This window comes from Staurois parvus, unplaced genomic scaffold (assembly GCF_062004578.1).
Source record: "Staurois parvus isolate SC_StPar_1 unplaced genomic scaffold, SC_StPar_1.0 ptg000014l, whole genome shotgun sequence".
NCBI classification, from domain to species: domain Eukaryota; kingdom Metazoa; phylum Chordata; class Amphibia; order Anura; family Ranidae; genus Staurois; species Staurois parvus.
Genome location: NW_028317810.1, coordinates 3,143,882 through 3,159,072, shown reverse-complemented (window position 1 = coordinate 3,159,072; position 15,191 = coordinate 3,143,882). Strand labels below are relative to the sequence as shown.

General features: G+C 39.5%; 1 protein-coding gene across 1 annotated transcript in view; it reads left to right on the top strand.

Moving 5' to 3' along the window:
• CUX2 (cut like homeobox 2) overlaps nt 1-15,191 on the top strand; it is a 649,623-nt gene that overhangs the window by 512,367 nt on the left and 122,065 nt on the right. Inside the window, exon 6 of the mRNA XM_089676854.1 lies at nt 1,386-1,512. Coding sequence (XP_089532980.1) covers nt 1,386-1,512 — 127 coding nt within the window. The remainder of the gene's footprint in view (nt 1-1,385; nt 1,513-15,191) is intronic.

Here is a 15,191-nt window from a genome sequence, read left to right as displayed (position 1 = left end):
AAATAAATAAATGGTAGCCAATACTTTCTAGCTTAAGCATTGACAAAAAACCTAGAAACTGGTTGGGTTCTATGCAGAGCTGTACCAGATTCTGTGTGCTCCAGGTATGGTAAATCCCTTCCATGGATTCCTATTTAATGAAGTGTTTAGACATTATACTAAGCTCCAAAATGGAAAAATGAATAGAAACATAGACAAGTGATGGCAGAAAAAAGACCAAGTTGTCCATCAATTCTGCCTATTATTTATTTATATATTTTTTGCTTTTGGTTTACTTTTTTTTGTCTGAGTATAGATCTATGTTTATCCGAAGCATGTTTAAAGCCACGTACTATTGACTGACTCACTACCTCTGCCGGAAGATTATTCCAAGCAGCAACTACCCTTTCAGTATTTATTTATTTTATTTATTACAGGTAGATATAGCACCATCAATTTATGAAGTGCTTTACATATATATTGTACATTTACATGAGTCCCTAACCCTCAATGAGTGTACAGTCTAATGTCCCTAACTTACATTCATACACATACTAAGGCCAATTTAGACAGGATCCAATTAACCTACCAGCATGTCTTTGGGAGGAAACCAGAGTACTGGGAGGAAACTCAAGCAGGCACAGAGAGAACATTTCAGTAACATTTTTTTGCCAGCAGAAATGTTTATTTTATATTTGTTTCAAACATACCTGTTGTATGCTTTGTTTCTGTTTGCCTGTTTAGCTGTTTCAGATTTATGGGACAAGGATCCTATACATATTATAAAAACTGTTTTGACAGCTAAATGTCATAAGCCTATTCTTGAGCTGCCTACAGTAAGTGATGCATAAAAATCTACAAAGTGTTCTGTGTGTATTTATTATGTCTAAGTAGTTTCAATTTTTTCCTAGTTTTATGCTGTGCTGAATGATTTAAAATTTGCTTCATCATAGATATATTGTCACTTTAATAATAAAAAAAATACAAACAAAAAAAACACTGACAAAAAGGTCAGCAAATCACAGTTTATTGCAGACTTAATGAATGCTGGTTAGGGTTGAAAGTGCATTGTCCTCCTGTTCAGTGAGTCCCTGAGCCGGTTCTCAGGCATTCCAGCCACTAGGAGCCAGGCATGATTCAAGCAGAGCTTGGTAGCAACTGTAATGCATGCAGGAAGCTGCCACTTTTACAGGCTTCAGGCTAAACTCACTATTTCACATCCAGCTGTGACGCTCAAACACCATTGACCTGCGGCTCCCCCACTGACTGAATTAACTCTCTAGATTATGTCTTAGAAACCAATCGAAGGTTTTACACCCATGCCTGGCGCTGTAGTAGGCTGTTAGGAGAGGCACTCGCTCTTTGCAGGACTTTCATGCTGCTTCTGTAAATTTTTACATCCACAGAGAGAAAAGAGGGAACTGCTCCAGCTGGGCTCCTGCTGCAGAGGGAGGAAGCTTGGCACAGCAGCATTAACAGCAAACTATTCTCAGTGGACACCTATCAGCAGAAAAACGAAGCCGATAGTGAAAAGTACGTGAGTAGCGACCCATTTTCATCCAGTGATTTCTATCTGCAGGTGTAAATTTTCAATTCGTCTTTTAGGTAGAGAGAGCATTAAATGGATTTTGGCTTTTGATGCTGGAAGAGATTTACTGAGCTGACATGTAGCTATAACCAGAATCATTAGTAGCACTCTCTAAAACATTATGCAGTGACTATAGTGTTCAGCAAGATGTTTTTCAGGAACTTTGGAGCACCTCTAGTAGCATATTGACTATTTTTACTGTACACCGAAACTAGGTACCTCATTGAATGACCCAAAAATGAAAGTGCAGTGACCTAGGGCAACCAATTACAACATATCTTTCATTGACTTAAAAAATTAAGTTTGTTTATTATAGGTTATATTGCTGTACACATCACACTTGCCATTTGCATTGCCAAGCTAAATGTGTAACTTACTAAAACTAGGCATGGATAGAGTACTCTGTGAGTAAGCCAAAGACTAGTGTGCAAAGTGTAATAATCCACAGCTATCATCTGCACTCATCTTTCATTTTACTGACTAAAGTAGAGATGAAAGATGAAAGCTGCTTTGCACACCATTATAGGTTTTCGCTGTCCTATGAGACAAGCCTGTGTGCAGGTCTATACTAGGGACTTTGTGAATAGTTTATTTTACAAATGCAAATTGCTTCCTTAGTGTAGAAAATGTGATCCATGTAAATGTTTTACTTTTCAAGTTTTTTTGTGTTGATTAACTTTGTATTTTGCTGGAGGGTTTCTTGTACAGATTATCAATATTAATAATTATCTATATACTGCCCTTTGAGCAGGTCACTATCAAATGGACTTTTCTGAGAAGGTTAAATGATCCCAGGGGGTCTGAGGGGCACTGCCAGTGACATGACGACTAGTCTCTACCTTAGTGTATAGTGCAGTAGTAAGCAATTGAGGATTTATAAGCTATGAGCTTATAAAGCAAAATCTCACTTCCACTCCTTCCCCCGCCTTAGCAGATCTGCATCTCCGGACCCCCTGCAGCAACTCCTGTGTAAATGATTCCTGCTCGTAGTATTTGCAGGCGTCATTGTTAAATACTTTGTAAAAATCAGATTATTACAATGTATTTAGACTAGTTCTGTTTCATGTGTGGGCGAAAGAAGTGCCCCTTAACCTGCACCTAGTGCCAGTTGAGGCATCCTCATAAGTGAAATAATATAAATATATATTTTAAAAAATGTTATTTAACCCCTATCTTAACTCTTACTTAATCATGATTAACTCCAGCCCTATTATTTTCTAGTTGATTTTTTGTTACATTCACATGCAAACTTTTTTTTCCTTTATTTTTGTAATCTTGCATTAAAATATACACAACATTTTAAAAAGCCTTTATTTTATTTGTAAATAACTTTGACATGCTTTGTAACACACACACACTAATATACAGTGCTCTGAATAAATGAGTACACCCCTTTTGAAAAGTAAGATTTTAATCAATATCTCAATGAACATTTTGACAAAACTGAGTTTTATAGAACATTTGTTTAGCTCATTACATGAAAGTAAGGTTATTAATATAATGTAGATTACAAAATCTTCACTTTTACTCAAATTAGTTGATACAAAAATTAATACACACCATAACAAAAACTACTCCATCTAGTATTTTGTATGACCTCCATGATTTGTAAGGACAGCACCAAGTCTTCTAGGCATGGAATGAGCAACCTGGCTACATATTGCAACATCTACCTTTTTCCATTCTTCAAGAACGGCCTCTTTTAGAGCCTGGATGTTGTATGAAGTGTGATGCTCAGCTTGTCTCTTCAGTTTAACCCATAAGTGTTTGATTGGGTTCAGATCAGGAGGCATACTTGGCCACTGAATCACTTTCATTCTGTTCTTCTTCAGAAATGCAACAGTGGCCTTAGATGTGTGTTTTGGATCAATGTCATGTTGGAAAAGTGCACAACAACCAAGGGCACAGAGTGATGGTAGCATCTTCTCTTTCAATATAGAGCAGTACATCTGTGAATTCATAATACCATCAATGAAATACTGCTCCCAACACCAGCAGCACTCATGCAGCCCCACAGAAGGACACTGCCACCACAATGTTTCACTGTAGGCACCATGCATTTTTCTCTGTATTCCACACCTTTGCAACGCCATACAGTTTTGAAGCCATCAGTTCCAGTTCAGTGGTCTCATCACTCCAGAGTACAGAGTCCCAGTAGTCTTTTTCTTTTTTCAGCATGGGCCCTAGCAAATTATAGGAGGGATTTTTTGTGCATGGGCTTTAGGAGAGGCTTCCTTCATAGACGGCACTCATGCATGCCATTCCTGTGCAGTTTATTATGTCACGGAAACAATCACCCCAGTTTGGCTCTCTACTTCTGTGAGATGGTTGCAGTTCCATCTTTATAGGATTTTTGTATCACTTTTGCTGCAGTATTTTGACTGATAAGTAAAGCTTTGCTGATCTTCTTGTAGCCTGCACCTTTCCTGAGTAAAGAAATTATTTTCTTTCTCAGGCTTTGTGACATTTTTCTTCCATGTGGTGCCATTGCTGACAGCATGAAATGGGAATGGGTTCTCTTTGCTAAGTATGCCCTTTTGTGATCAACTGTCTGGTGGACACCTGTTTAATGAATAATTAGACTCGCCTCTAGTTGAATTCTTGTTAATTACGATTTTGTTGTCTAAAATTTAGCATTGCTCCTAAGACTTTCATTGGGGTGTATTCATTTTTGCAACATGGTCTCGGATGAATTTGTTAGGAAAAATACTTTTTGGTGTGTGCAAATTAACAAATCTTGTTTGCAATCAATGGCCTACATTTGTGGGAGTATTGTGTAATATAATGTCTCATAGAAAATATTGATTCTGAAAGGCAAGGTTTTCTGACAAAGCATTTCTGACATCATTATGCTAAGCACTGTGTATGTGTGTATATATATATATATATTTGCATATAAACACTTTTTTTGCCTGCAGATTGTATGGAAAGTAAGATAATGTTTGCAAAACAAAATGAAGCCTTGTCATAAAAACATTATATTTTTAATTACTTTGATCTCATAAGATATTTCAAAGTTATTGCTAAATCAGTAAGTCCCTGGCTGAAATGTAAAAATTGCTCTGGTTCAGAAGGTATATACTGTATAGGTGCTGGAGATGTGGAGGTTGACATTTTTTAGAAGACTGTGGAATTGATTGAATGTTTCTGGAACTTACTAAATAGAATAAAACTGCATTTAAATGTATGGCCAGCCAAAACTTTTCTCAGTTTTGGATAAAGTGGGAAAGAGTAAAATCATGTCGGAAGATTACCTATCTGGTGGCAATGTTACCAGGAAACACTCCAAGAGCAACACAGACAGAAATAAAAATGCTTTTCCTGAGTAGCGTAAGAGAAGTGTAGAACCCCTTTCAGAGTTTTATTTGTATCTGTGTCCCTGTGGAAAATTTTCTATCACTTCCTATTTGATGAAACTATTCTCAGCAGAACAGGAAGTGAGTGTAAGGCCCCTTTCACACGTTTCCGATTCTTTCACACGGTTTCTTTCACACGGTTTCTGCACAGATCGCCCGCTGAGTGGAGCAGAGTGGGCAGATGACACATTTGTGTTCGCTCAGTTTCTGCATCATAGTCAACTGACTCCGCTGTCTGTTTAGACCCAACTACTCTCCAATCTGCTGCACATAAATGGAAGAGAACAAATCCCCTTCCAGTTTTTTTTCCAGACCTGATTGGACCCGGAGGTAGGTGGGTGTAAATGGACACTTGTCTGTTTACACCTGTCTGTCCATAGGGATGAATGGACTTTCCGATTAGGTCTGCCTAAAAAACTGACAGGCAGACCTGTTTAGAATGGCTGTGTGAAAGGGACCTTAACCACTTGCCCTCCTGAGGATTTAACCCCCTTCATGACCAGGCCATTTTTTGCGTTACGGCGCTGCATTACTTTAAAAATTGTGCGGTCAGGCACCCAAATTAAATTTACATCCTTTTTTTCCCACGAATTGAGCTTTCTTTCGGTGCTATTTGATCGCCTGTGCATTTTTTATTTTTATTATAACCAGAAAAGATCGATAATTTTGAGAAAAAATATATATTTTGGACTTTTTGCTATTAAACATGTTCAGTAAAAAAAAAATTAAAACATCAAATTTCGTCATAAATGTAGGCCAAAATGTATTCTGCTACATGTCTTTGCTAAAAAAAAATCCCAATAGTTGTAAATTAATTGATTTACGCGAAAGTTATAGCATTTACAAATGGCAGTATAGATAATGGGATTTTTGTTTTTTTCTACTAGTAATGGCGACGATCAGCGACTTTTAACGGGACTGCGGCAGACATTCTGACATTGGGGGAGAGCTAACTTGGTGTCACTGACACCCCAGTGACACCAATACAGTGATCAGTGCCAAAAAAACAAGCACTAACACTGTACTGATGGCACTGGGCAGGAAGGGTTTAATTTGGGGGAAATAAAAGGGTTAACTGTGTGCTGGGAGTGTTTTACTAGGGGCGGGGGTGTTCTTCACTGTAAGCACACTGATCGGGATGGCTGTACTGTGCACAGCCATCCGGAGCAATGTGCTTGAGCCCACAGGGAGGAAGATTGTTTGTAAACAAAACAATCTTCTTCCCCATAGGAGATGCTCGGTAATCACCTGGCATTGGCGATTGACATCTGAATGGCAGCTGACTGCGCGGGTAGGGCGCCCCTACCCAGTAATGCAAAATCACGTATATATACGTGATTCTGCACACAGGTGCCACCCTGTAGCAGTATATCTTCTATAGGCTGGTCCTAAAACGGTTAGTCTCTATAGTTGAGCCCCAGATAGCAGCGAAATGCAACAGGTTTATTATTTATTATCCCTCTATAACTTAAAAAAAGGTTTGCAGCTTGACATACACTTAAAGCGACACTAAAGCTTTTTTTTTTTTTTTTTTATTGTTGCCATGGCTCAGCCCAGCCCCCACTTCATTGGTTCACTGGCTGTGATTGACAGCAGTGGGAGCCAATGGGATCCTGCTGCTGTCTCAACCAATGAGGAGGAAGAGTCCCCAGACAGCAGAGGCTGTTGAGAACGTCGCTGGATCGGGGGGGGGGGGGGCTCAGGTAAGGATTGGGAGGGCTGCTGCACACAGAAGATTTTTACTTCATGCATAGAATACAAGAAAGTAAAAAACCTTTAGCCTTTAGAACCACTTTAGATTCTTTTTTTTTTCACTCACACCTGATTATGTATTTTAAGTGAACACAGGTTCCATTTTTTTTACTATCATTGATTTTGCACTGTGAATGCACATTTTTATAGTAAACATTCATTTTGCAAAGTGAATAGCCTCTATTCCTTTAGTGTATCAGCCCCTATAGGTTATGTATAAAATGGTTTAGCAAAAGAGAAATTAATTGAATTCTCTGATGTCAGATACCCCATGTTCTCTCAGCTTCACCTACACTATGTTATGCAGTTCATATGGACATACACATTTTTTTCTTAACTATTCTAATTTTAAACAATACTTTTTAGAAGAGGTACATTGAAATATTTATTAAAGTATTTCAAAATAGGTAAATAGCACTTGATAGTGAGTATTAAATGTAGAAATATGTCCGGCTCACTCAGTAAAGTCAAGAGGTTTATCCTATAACAACTATTTAGAATTCATCTTTCACAGATCTGTCTTCAGGAAACTGCAGTCTGGTTGGCTGCTATAGGTCAGTGTACTTTTTACATCATTATTGGTCATTGCACTCATTACTTTATTGAATATGTCTATTGGTGTTGACATTAATTAATGATATTGACTGTAGCCACAAGTAGTTTCAGCTTGATTATGTTCCATACAGTTCTGCTGACACCTTGGTATGTTTACAGCTAGAGCAAGCATTCTGTGTCTGATACCCACAGATGTAAACTCCTTAAGCCATGCTGGATAGTATTGCTTTACACAGAGATATACAGTACATTTACTTTACATACTTACCGGATTCTGTAATGGTAATGGTAGCGATCACATATTAGCAATCACATGTACACCACTATATTGCCAAAAGTATTGGGACGCCTGCCTTTACACGTACATGAACTTTAATAGTATCCCAGTCTTAGTCTGTAGGGTTCAATATTGAGTTGGCCCACCCTTTGTAGCTATAACAGCTTCAACTCTACTGGGAAGGCTGTCCACAATTTTTAGGAGTGTGTCTATGGGAATGTTTGACCATTCTTCCAGAAGCACATTTGTGAGGTCAGGCACTGATGTCGGACGAGAAGGCCTGGCTTGCAGTCTCCGCTCTAATTCATCCCAAAGGTGTTCTATCGGGTTGAGGTCAGGACTGTGTGCAGGCCAGTCAAGTTCCTCCACACCAAACTTGCTCATCAATGTCTTTATGGACCTTGCTTTATACACTGGTGAGCAGTCATGTTGGAACAAACTGATCCCACAAAGTTGGGAGCATGAAACTGTCCAAAATGTCTTGGTATGCTGACGCCTTCACTGGAACTAAGGGGCCAAGCCCAACCCCTGAAAAACCACTCCACACCATAATCCCCCTCCACCAAACTTTACACTTGGCACAATGCAGTCAGGCAACTACTGTTCTCCTGGCAACTGCCAAACCCAGACATTTCCATTGGATTGCTAGACAGAGAAGCATGATTCATCACTCCAGAAAACACGTCTCTACAGCTCTAGAGTCCAGTGGTGGCATACTTTACACCACTGCATCCGACGCTTTGCATTGCATTTGGCGATGTAAGGCTTGGATGCAGCTGCTCAGCCATGGAAACCCTTGCCATGAAGCTCTCTATGCACTGTTGTTGTGCTAATCTGAAGGCCACACAAAGTCTGGGGGTCTTTAGCTACTGACTCTGCAGAGAGTTGGTGACTTCTGCGAACTGTGCGCTTCAACATGTGCTGACCCCGCTCTGTCATTTTTTATGGCTGAGTTGCTGTTGTTTCCAGTTGCTTCCACTTTGCTGTAATACCATTAACAGTTGACTCTGGAATATTTAGTAGCAAGGTAATGTCACGGATGGACTTATTGCACAGGTGGCAACCTATCACGGTACCACGCTTGCATTCACTGAGCTCCTGAAAGCGACCCATTCTTTCACAAATGTTTGTAGAAGCAGTCTGCATGCCTAGGTGCTTGATTTTATACACCTGTGGCCATGGAGGTGATTGGAACACCTGAATCCAATGATTTTGAGGGGTGTCCCAATACGTTTGGCAATATGGTGTAAATAACCACATTGCTGATGAAAAGCACACATCCCTACCAACAAATCCTATTGAGGATTAAACCCCTTAGATTTTGATTTTGTTGGAAATTGGTATTGGGCTTCTATCTAAAAATGCAGCACTTAATATATCTGTACAACACTTTTACCGTAGCTGTGACATGCCTTTTGTTAAAATCTGTGCAGCAAGGGTAATGTTGCACTTCATTCTGTAGCATGACAATAAGAGACTGTCAATAGCTCAGTGACAGAGGGGAGCAGGTGCCATGGTCTGTTGTAATTGATGTCTGTCCTACCTACACCATGTCATCTTTTTATCACCTAATACAGTAAGATAAAATCTTGTTAATGTTTTTTTTAAAAAAAATGGCATTTGTTGAAGAGATCTCCCAGTATAGTGTAGAAATTCTGAACGGTAGTGTTTAAAAAGTCAAAATTGTAACTAGAACTTGTGATCTCAATAAATCATGGAAACTGACACAAACTTTAGGCACAGTATAGGTAAGCTCTACCCATTGCTGGCCACTTTGTCTAAGTTTTATTGTAAGCCAAGCCATGTGTCCTGAGAGGATAACGCCAGAAAGCAATAATGTATGCCTTTTTAGAGACAAGTGATTGCTACCATTACCAAAATCTTTCAGAAGCTGCAGTCCTTCTGTCCTTTATAGTGTTGCTGCTTGCTGAATCCCTGCTCTGAAAAAAGCAGGCAGTGAAGTACTGATGTGAATGTACAAAATATGGTCCCTGCTGAATCAACCAAGATTTGATCCATCTATGGCCAGCTTAAAGTGGAGTTCCAGTCACACTGTAAAAAAAAAAAAGTCAGCAGCTACAAAAACAGCCAGTCACCTGTCCCTTGATCCCGCGGTGTCCTCCCCGCAGCCCTTTCCCAGTGTTCCAGGTGCTGGCATCTTCAGGGTGGGCACCTGGCTGTGAAGCCACAAGCTGTCACAGCCGGGTGCCCGCTGCACATGTGCTAGTAGCACTGTGCTTTCTGAATGGTCCCGTGGTCTTCTGGGACCTGTCACATGTCCCAGCAGACTACAGGGAGGAAGGGGGGAGGACAACTTCTGCTTCTGATCGCCACTAGGCAGTGGGAGTGGGTACCTGTCAATTTCCTGTACCTGCTCCCCGCACTCCCCAAAGGTGCCAAATTTTATTGGGGAGCGGGGGACCAGTCTTTAAAGCGGAACTCCCCCTTTTGGGTGGAGCTCCACTTTAAGTATGGTGGAGAGCCAGGTAACAGATGTCATCTCGTATGGTGGTTTATCTTAATATTTTATTGAAGTGACAAAGTTTACACTTGAGAAAACGCCTTTTGGGGAACAGCCTCCCCATTCTTCGTGGCTAATACACAGTAATGAAATAAAAGCCTTTTAGAATAAAATAAAAAGGAAATATACTGTAGGTGTGACAATTTAATTCCTGAAATACCCGCGATGTAGCACTATGGTGGTGAGTCACAGCCATTCACACTCAAGTGTTTTCTGACATGTTCTAACTTGCAATTGTCTAGGTCACAGATCAGTCTTTACAGAGTAATAAATAAATAATACGTGTGTGCATTGCACTGTTGGTGGAAAATGAGTGACAGGGATCTGGAGCAGCGGACAGAGTGCGAACCCTCGTATGCTCAAATTGAGGATTATATGTGCAAATGATGGCAGAAGAATTGAACATAAACAGGGAAACAGTGTAGCAGATTCTAACAAAGGATTTTTGAATGAGAAAATTTCCACAAAGACTGAATCTTGATCATAAAGAACGTTGTCTTTAAATTTCATCTGATCTTTTGAAGAGTGCAAAGGTGTTTGATAGAGTTATTACCAGACAATTCCAGAGAATTAAATTGTCACACCTTGCACGTATATAAAAACAAAATAATATAAATACAAAGAACTGTAAAACTGATCAATTGTACTGAGATAGCAAATAATAATGCTATTATAAAGCAACAATGCACATAAAAATGTATAAAATTGTTTGTCTTTAGGAGCTGTGGTATAGTAGTTCTAAGTAAGACGCAATGATATATGCTAAAAGATGGAACAAATAAGAATATGCATCTATTTATCTATTTATGAGACATGTCTCATATACAGTCAGGTCCATAAATATTGGGACATCGACACAATTCTAACATTTTTGGCTCTATACACCACAAAAAATGGATTTGAAATGAAAAGAACAAGATGTGCTTTAACTGCAGACTGTCAGCTTTAATTTGAGGGTATTTACATCCAAATCAGGTGAACGGTGTAGGAATTACAACAGTTTGCATATGTGCCTCCCACTTGTTAAGGGACCAAAAGTAATGGGACAGAATAATAATCATAAATCAAACTTTCACTTTTTAATACTTGGTTGCAAATCCTTTGCAGTCAATTACAGCCTGAAGTCTGGAACGCATAGACATCACCAGACACTGGGTTTCATCCCTGGTGATGCTCTGCCAGGCCTCTACTGCAACTGTTCTCAGTTCCTGCTTGTTCTTGGGGCATTTTCCCTTCAGTTTTGTCTTCAGCAAGTGAAATGCATGCTCAATCAGATTCAGGTCAGGTGATTGACTTGGCCATTGCATAACATTCCACTTTTTTCCCTTAAACCCTTTTTTGCAGTATGCTTTAGGTCATTGTCCATCTGCACTGTGAAGCGGCGTCCAATGAGTTCATCTTGTTCGTTTCATTTCAAATCCATTGTGGTGGTGTATAGAGCCAAAAATGTTAGAATTGTGTTGATGTCCCAATATTTATGGACCTGACTATATATATATATATAATTATTATTGGTGTTGGAGATAAGTGTTGTGTAATATATCAACCTTGTCAATCCCTGGACGGTACTAGAAAATAGGTGGAGCTGACCTGTTAATACAATACAATATGTACAATAAATATGTTTATCAAATTCTGTAGACCTGTAATACACAAATAACATCTCCTTGAGCTGACACTGATTTATGGGTCAGTAATATATTTAATTTGGTTTTTCCCAGTTTATATGACAAATAATAATTTGAAAAGCTCTTGAAAATAGTTTTTGGTATGGTACAGGAATATACAAAATTAAATAGCATAGGTGGAAAGTTTGTACATTCTGGGACGAAGATGAAACCATTAAGCCTCAAATGAAGATGTAGATGGACCATTAGAGCCTCAATACCAAGAACAAATAGGGTAAAGGATACAGGATACCCAGACATTTGCATCTAAACAGTTTAATATGTGAACGACATTTAATAACCAAAACACTGGTTGCAGGGTTTGATCAATTGAATAAACCTACTGTATTTCTAAACTTAGATCTGCACAAACCTCAAGAAGAAACTGACATTTTAAAGTATTGAATGTACTGGTCTGTGTCCAGTGATTCCAAATCCCAATAAATTTCCTGCACTCCAACCATGTATGTTGCCACCAGAATTAGTCTAATGTTGAGTAACACTGACTTTATAGGCATATAATCAGTTTGGTTATCATATTTTGGTCAGTACCTTGAAACCAACTTTTAATGAGGATGTTAAAAAAGTGTATCTGATTTTATGGCAGGGTATTAAACAAATGCAGTCCTAAAGGCTAGGAATACTTATGGATAGGCTGGATGGCTAAGCAAACTGTAAGGGGATATATATATATATATAAATAGCTAGGGGGAGCTAGACCCTAATGGCTAGTGAGGAGTTGATTAGCAGCTCAGGTGAGATAGTCAGAGGGGTCAAATTCTGGTCAGGACTCAGGGACTATGCAGGCCAGCTCCTCTGGAATTTCCCCCTGCTCTGATGCTTTTGGAAGAGGGCCTTAGGGGCAGTGGGTGGATCTGAGGAGTGGCTGGGTACACTCTTGAGGGACCTCAGCCAACCCCCAACAGGAGGTTTGACAAGGGGCTGGATCTCTCCTAAAAGTGGAAGAGCCTCAGTAGGAGGAATGTGGTGTTGGAAAAGGAGTGTGAGGCAGGAAGATGTGAGGCTGGAGGAAGAAGGCTTCCAGGAGGTCTAGTGGGATGGGACCTGCCTGCAAGCCTAGAGCTGAAAAGGAGGAAAACTCAGATCTCACTGGCCCCCTGAGAGAGGACCACCTGCATGGCGGGGAAGGAGCAGCCCAGCTGATAGGCCTGGTAGCAGCAGCCATCCTGCAAGCGGTACAGGAGAGGATCTGAGTGAGTATATCTGCACCCCCTGGGCCAATAGGGGAAGGAGCACTCTGGTGGGAAATCAGATTAGCCCCATACTAGTTACTGCTACCCATTTAAAGGAGCAGGAGTCAGATTCCTTGCTCAGGAAGAAAGTCTCAAGATTGCTGGGTGAAGAGGAGTTCATCTAGGGACTGCTATCTAGCACCCCAACAGAGACTGTGACAGAGGAGAGAAGCTGTGAATAGTTTATGAAGTTATCCTCAGATATCAGTTTCCTTGGGCATCCTATACTCCCCTTACCAAGTTCTAATCCCCTCAATAAAAATAACAAAACAAACCCTCAAGGACTAATTTTTGTCTACGGATGAAAACTTGTGTGGAAAATTGCTAAATGACTGGATGGACTATAAGGGGACACAAGTTCATCAGCAACCCCTAAGGGGGCAGGGCTATATATATATATATATATATATATATATATACACATATACAGTTGTGTTCAAAATAATAGCAGTGTGTTGAAAAGTGAATAAAGCTCACAATCCTTCTAATAGCTTTTATTTCCATACACACAAATGCATTGGGAACACTACACATTCTATTCCAAATCAAAACATGAAGAAAGATATATCAAATTTGTGTTGTTCCTCTAAAAAAATTGAAGAAAAGTGAATATTAGACTGTTCAAAAAAATAGCAGTGTTTGTATTCTTTACAAACTCAAACATTCACTATATAAACTGAAAAATGTTTGAATATTTTGCTTTCCTTTGAATCACTTAATTAATATTTAGTTGTATAAGCACTGTTTCTGAGAACTGCTGTACATCTGTATTGCATGGAGTCAACCAACTTCTGGCACCTGTGAACAGGTATTCCAGCCCAGGATGATTGGACTACATTCCACAGTTCTTCTCTATTTCTTGGTTTTGCCTCAGAAACTGCATTTTTGATGTCACCCCACAAGTTTTCTATTGGATTAAGATCCGGGGATTGGGCTGGCCACTCCATAACGTCAATCTTGTTGGTCTGGAACCAAGATGTTGCACGTTTACTGGTGTGTTTGGGGTCGTTGTCTTGTTGGAACACCCATTTCAAGGGCATTTCCTCTTCAGCATAAGGCAGCATGACCTCTTCAAGTATTCTGATGTATTCAAACTGATCCATGATACCTGGTATGCGATAAATAGGCCCAACATCGTAGTATGAGAAACATCCCCATATGATGATCCTTGCGCAACCATGCTTCACTGTCTTCACAGTGTACTGTGGCTTGAATTCAGTGTTTGGGGGTCGTCTGACAAACTGTCTCCGGCCACTAGACCCAAAAAGAACAATCTTACTTTCATCAGTCCACAAAATGTTGCGCCATTTCTCTTTAGGCCAGTCAATGTACTCTTTGGCAAATTGTAACCTCTTCAGCACATGTCTTTTTTTCAACAGTGGGACTTTGCGGGGGCTTCTTGCAGATAGCTTGGCTTCACATAGGCGTCTTCTAATTGTAACAGTACTCACAGGTAACTTTAGACCTTCTTTGATCTTCCTGGAGCTGATTGTTGGCTGAGTCCTTACCATTTTGGCTATTCTTCTATCCATTTGAATGGTAGTTTTGTGCTTTCTTCCACGTCTTTCAGGTTTTGGTTGCCATTTTAAAGCATTTGCGATCATTTTAGCTGAGCAGCCTATCATTTTCTGCACTTCTTTATATGTTTTCCCCTCTCCAATCAACTTTTTAATCAAGGTATGATGTTCTTCTGAACAATGTCTGGAACGACCCATTTTCCTCAGAATTTCAGAGAGAAATGCACTGTAACCAGCATGTACAACATTTGCTGCCTTCCTTCCTTAAATAAGGGCAATAATTGCCACCTGCTTTTCAAAGAATAAATGACCTCACTAATAGAACCCCACACTGCTATTATTTTGAACATGCCCCTTTCAATTAGTGATTCAATTACACAGAATCAGCAGCATGCATGTTATGACTGTTGGGTCTGTTGGATTTCTATTACTCTACTACACCTGCTAGTAAATTATTTGCCATGTAGAAATATCATTTCTACCAAAAACAGTGATTGATCAGGTTAGTGATGTCTGACTGCTATCATTTTGAACACAACTGTATGTATATATATATATATATATATATATATATCTTATTAATCATTGCGTTCGAAAGTATATGGAGCTCTTTCAGAGTTCTTGCAAGAGTTCTCCAGGGATAAGTGTGAGAACAATGAAACAATATATCATCATAATTGGCTTTTGGCACAATGTTAAAGTGTAACATAAGTAGTCATATAGGTG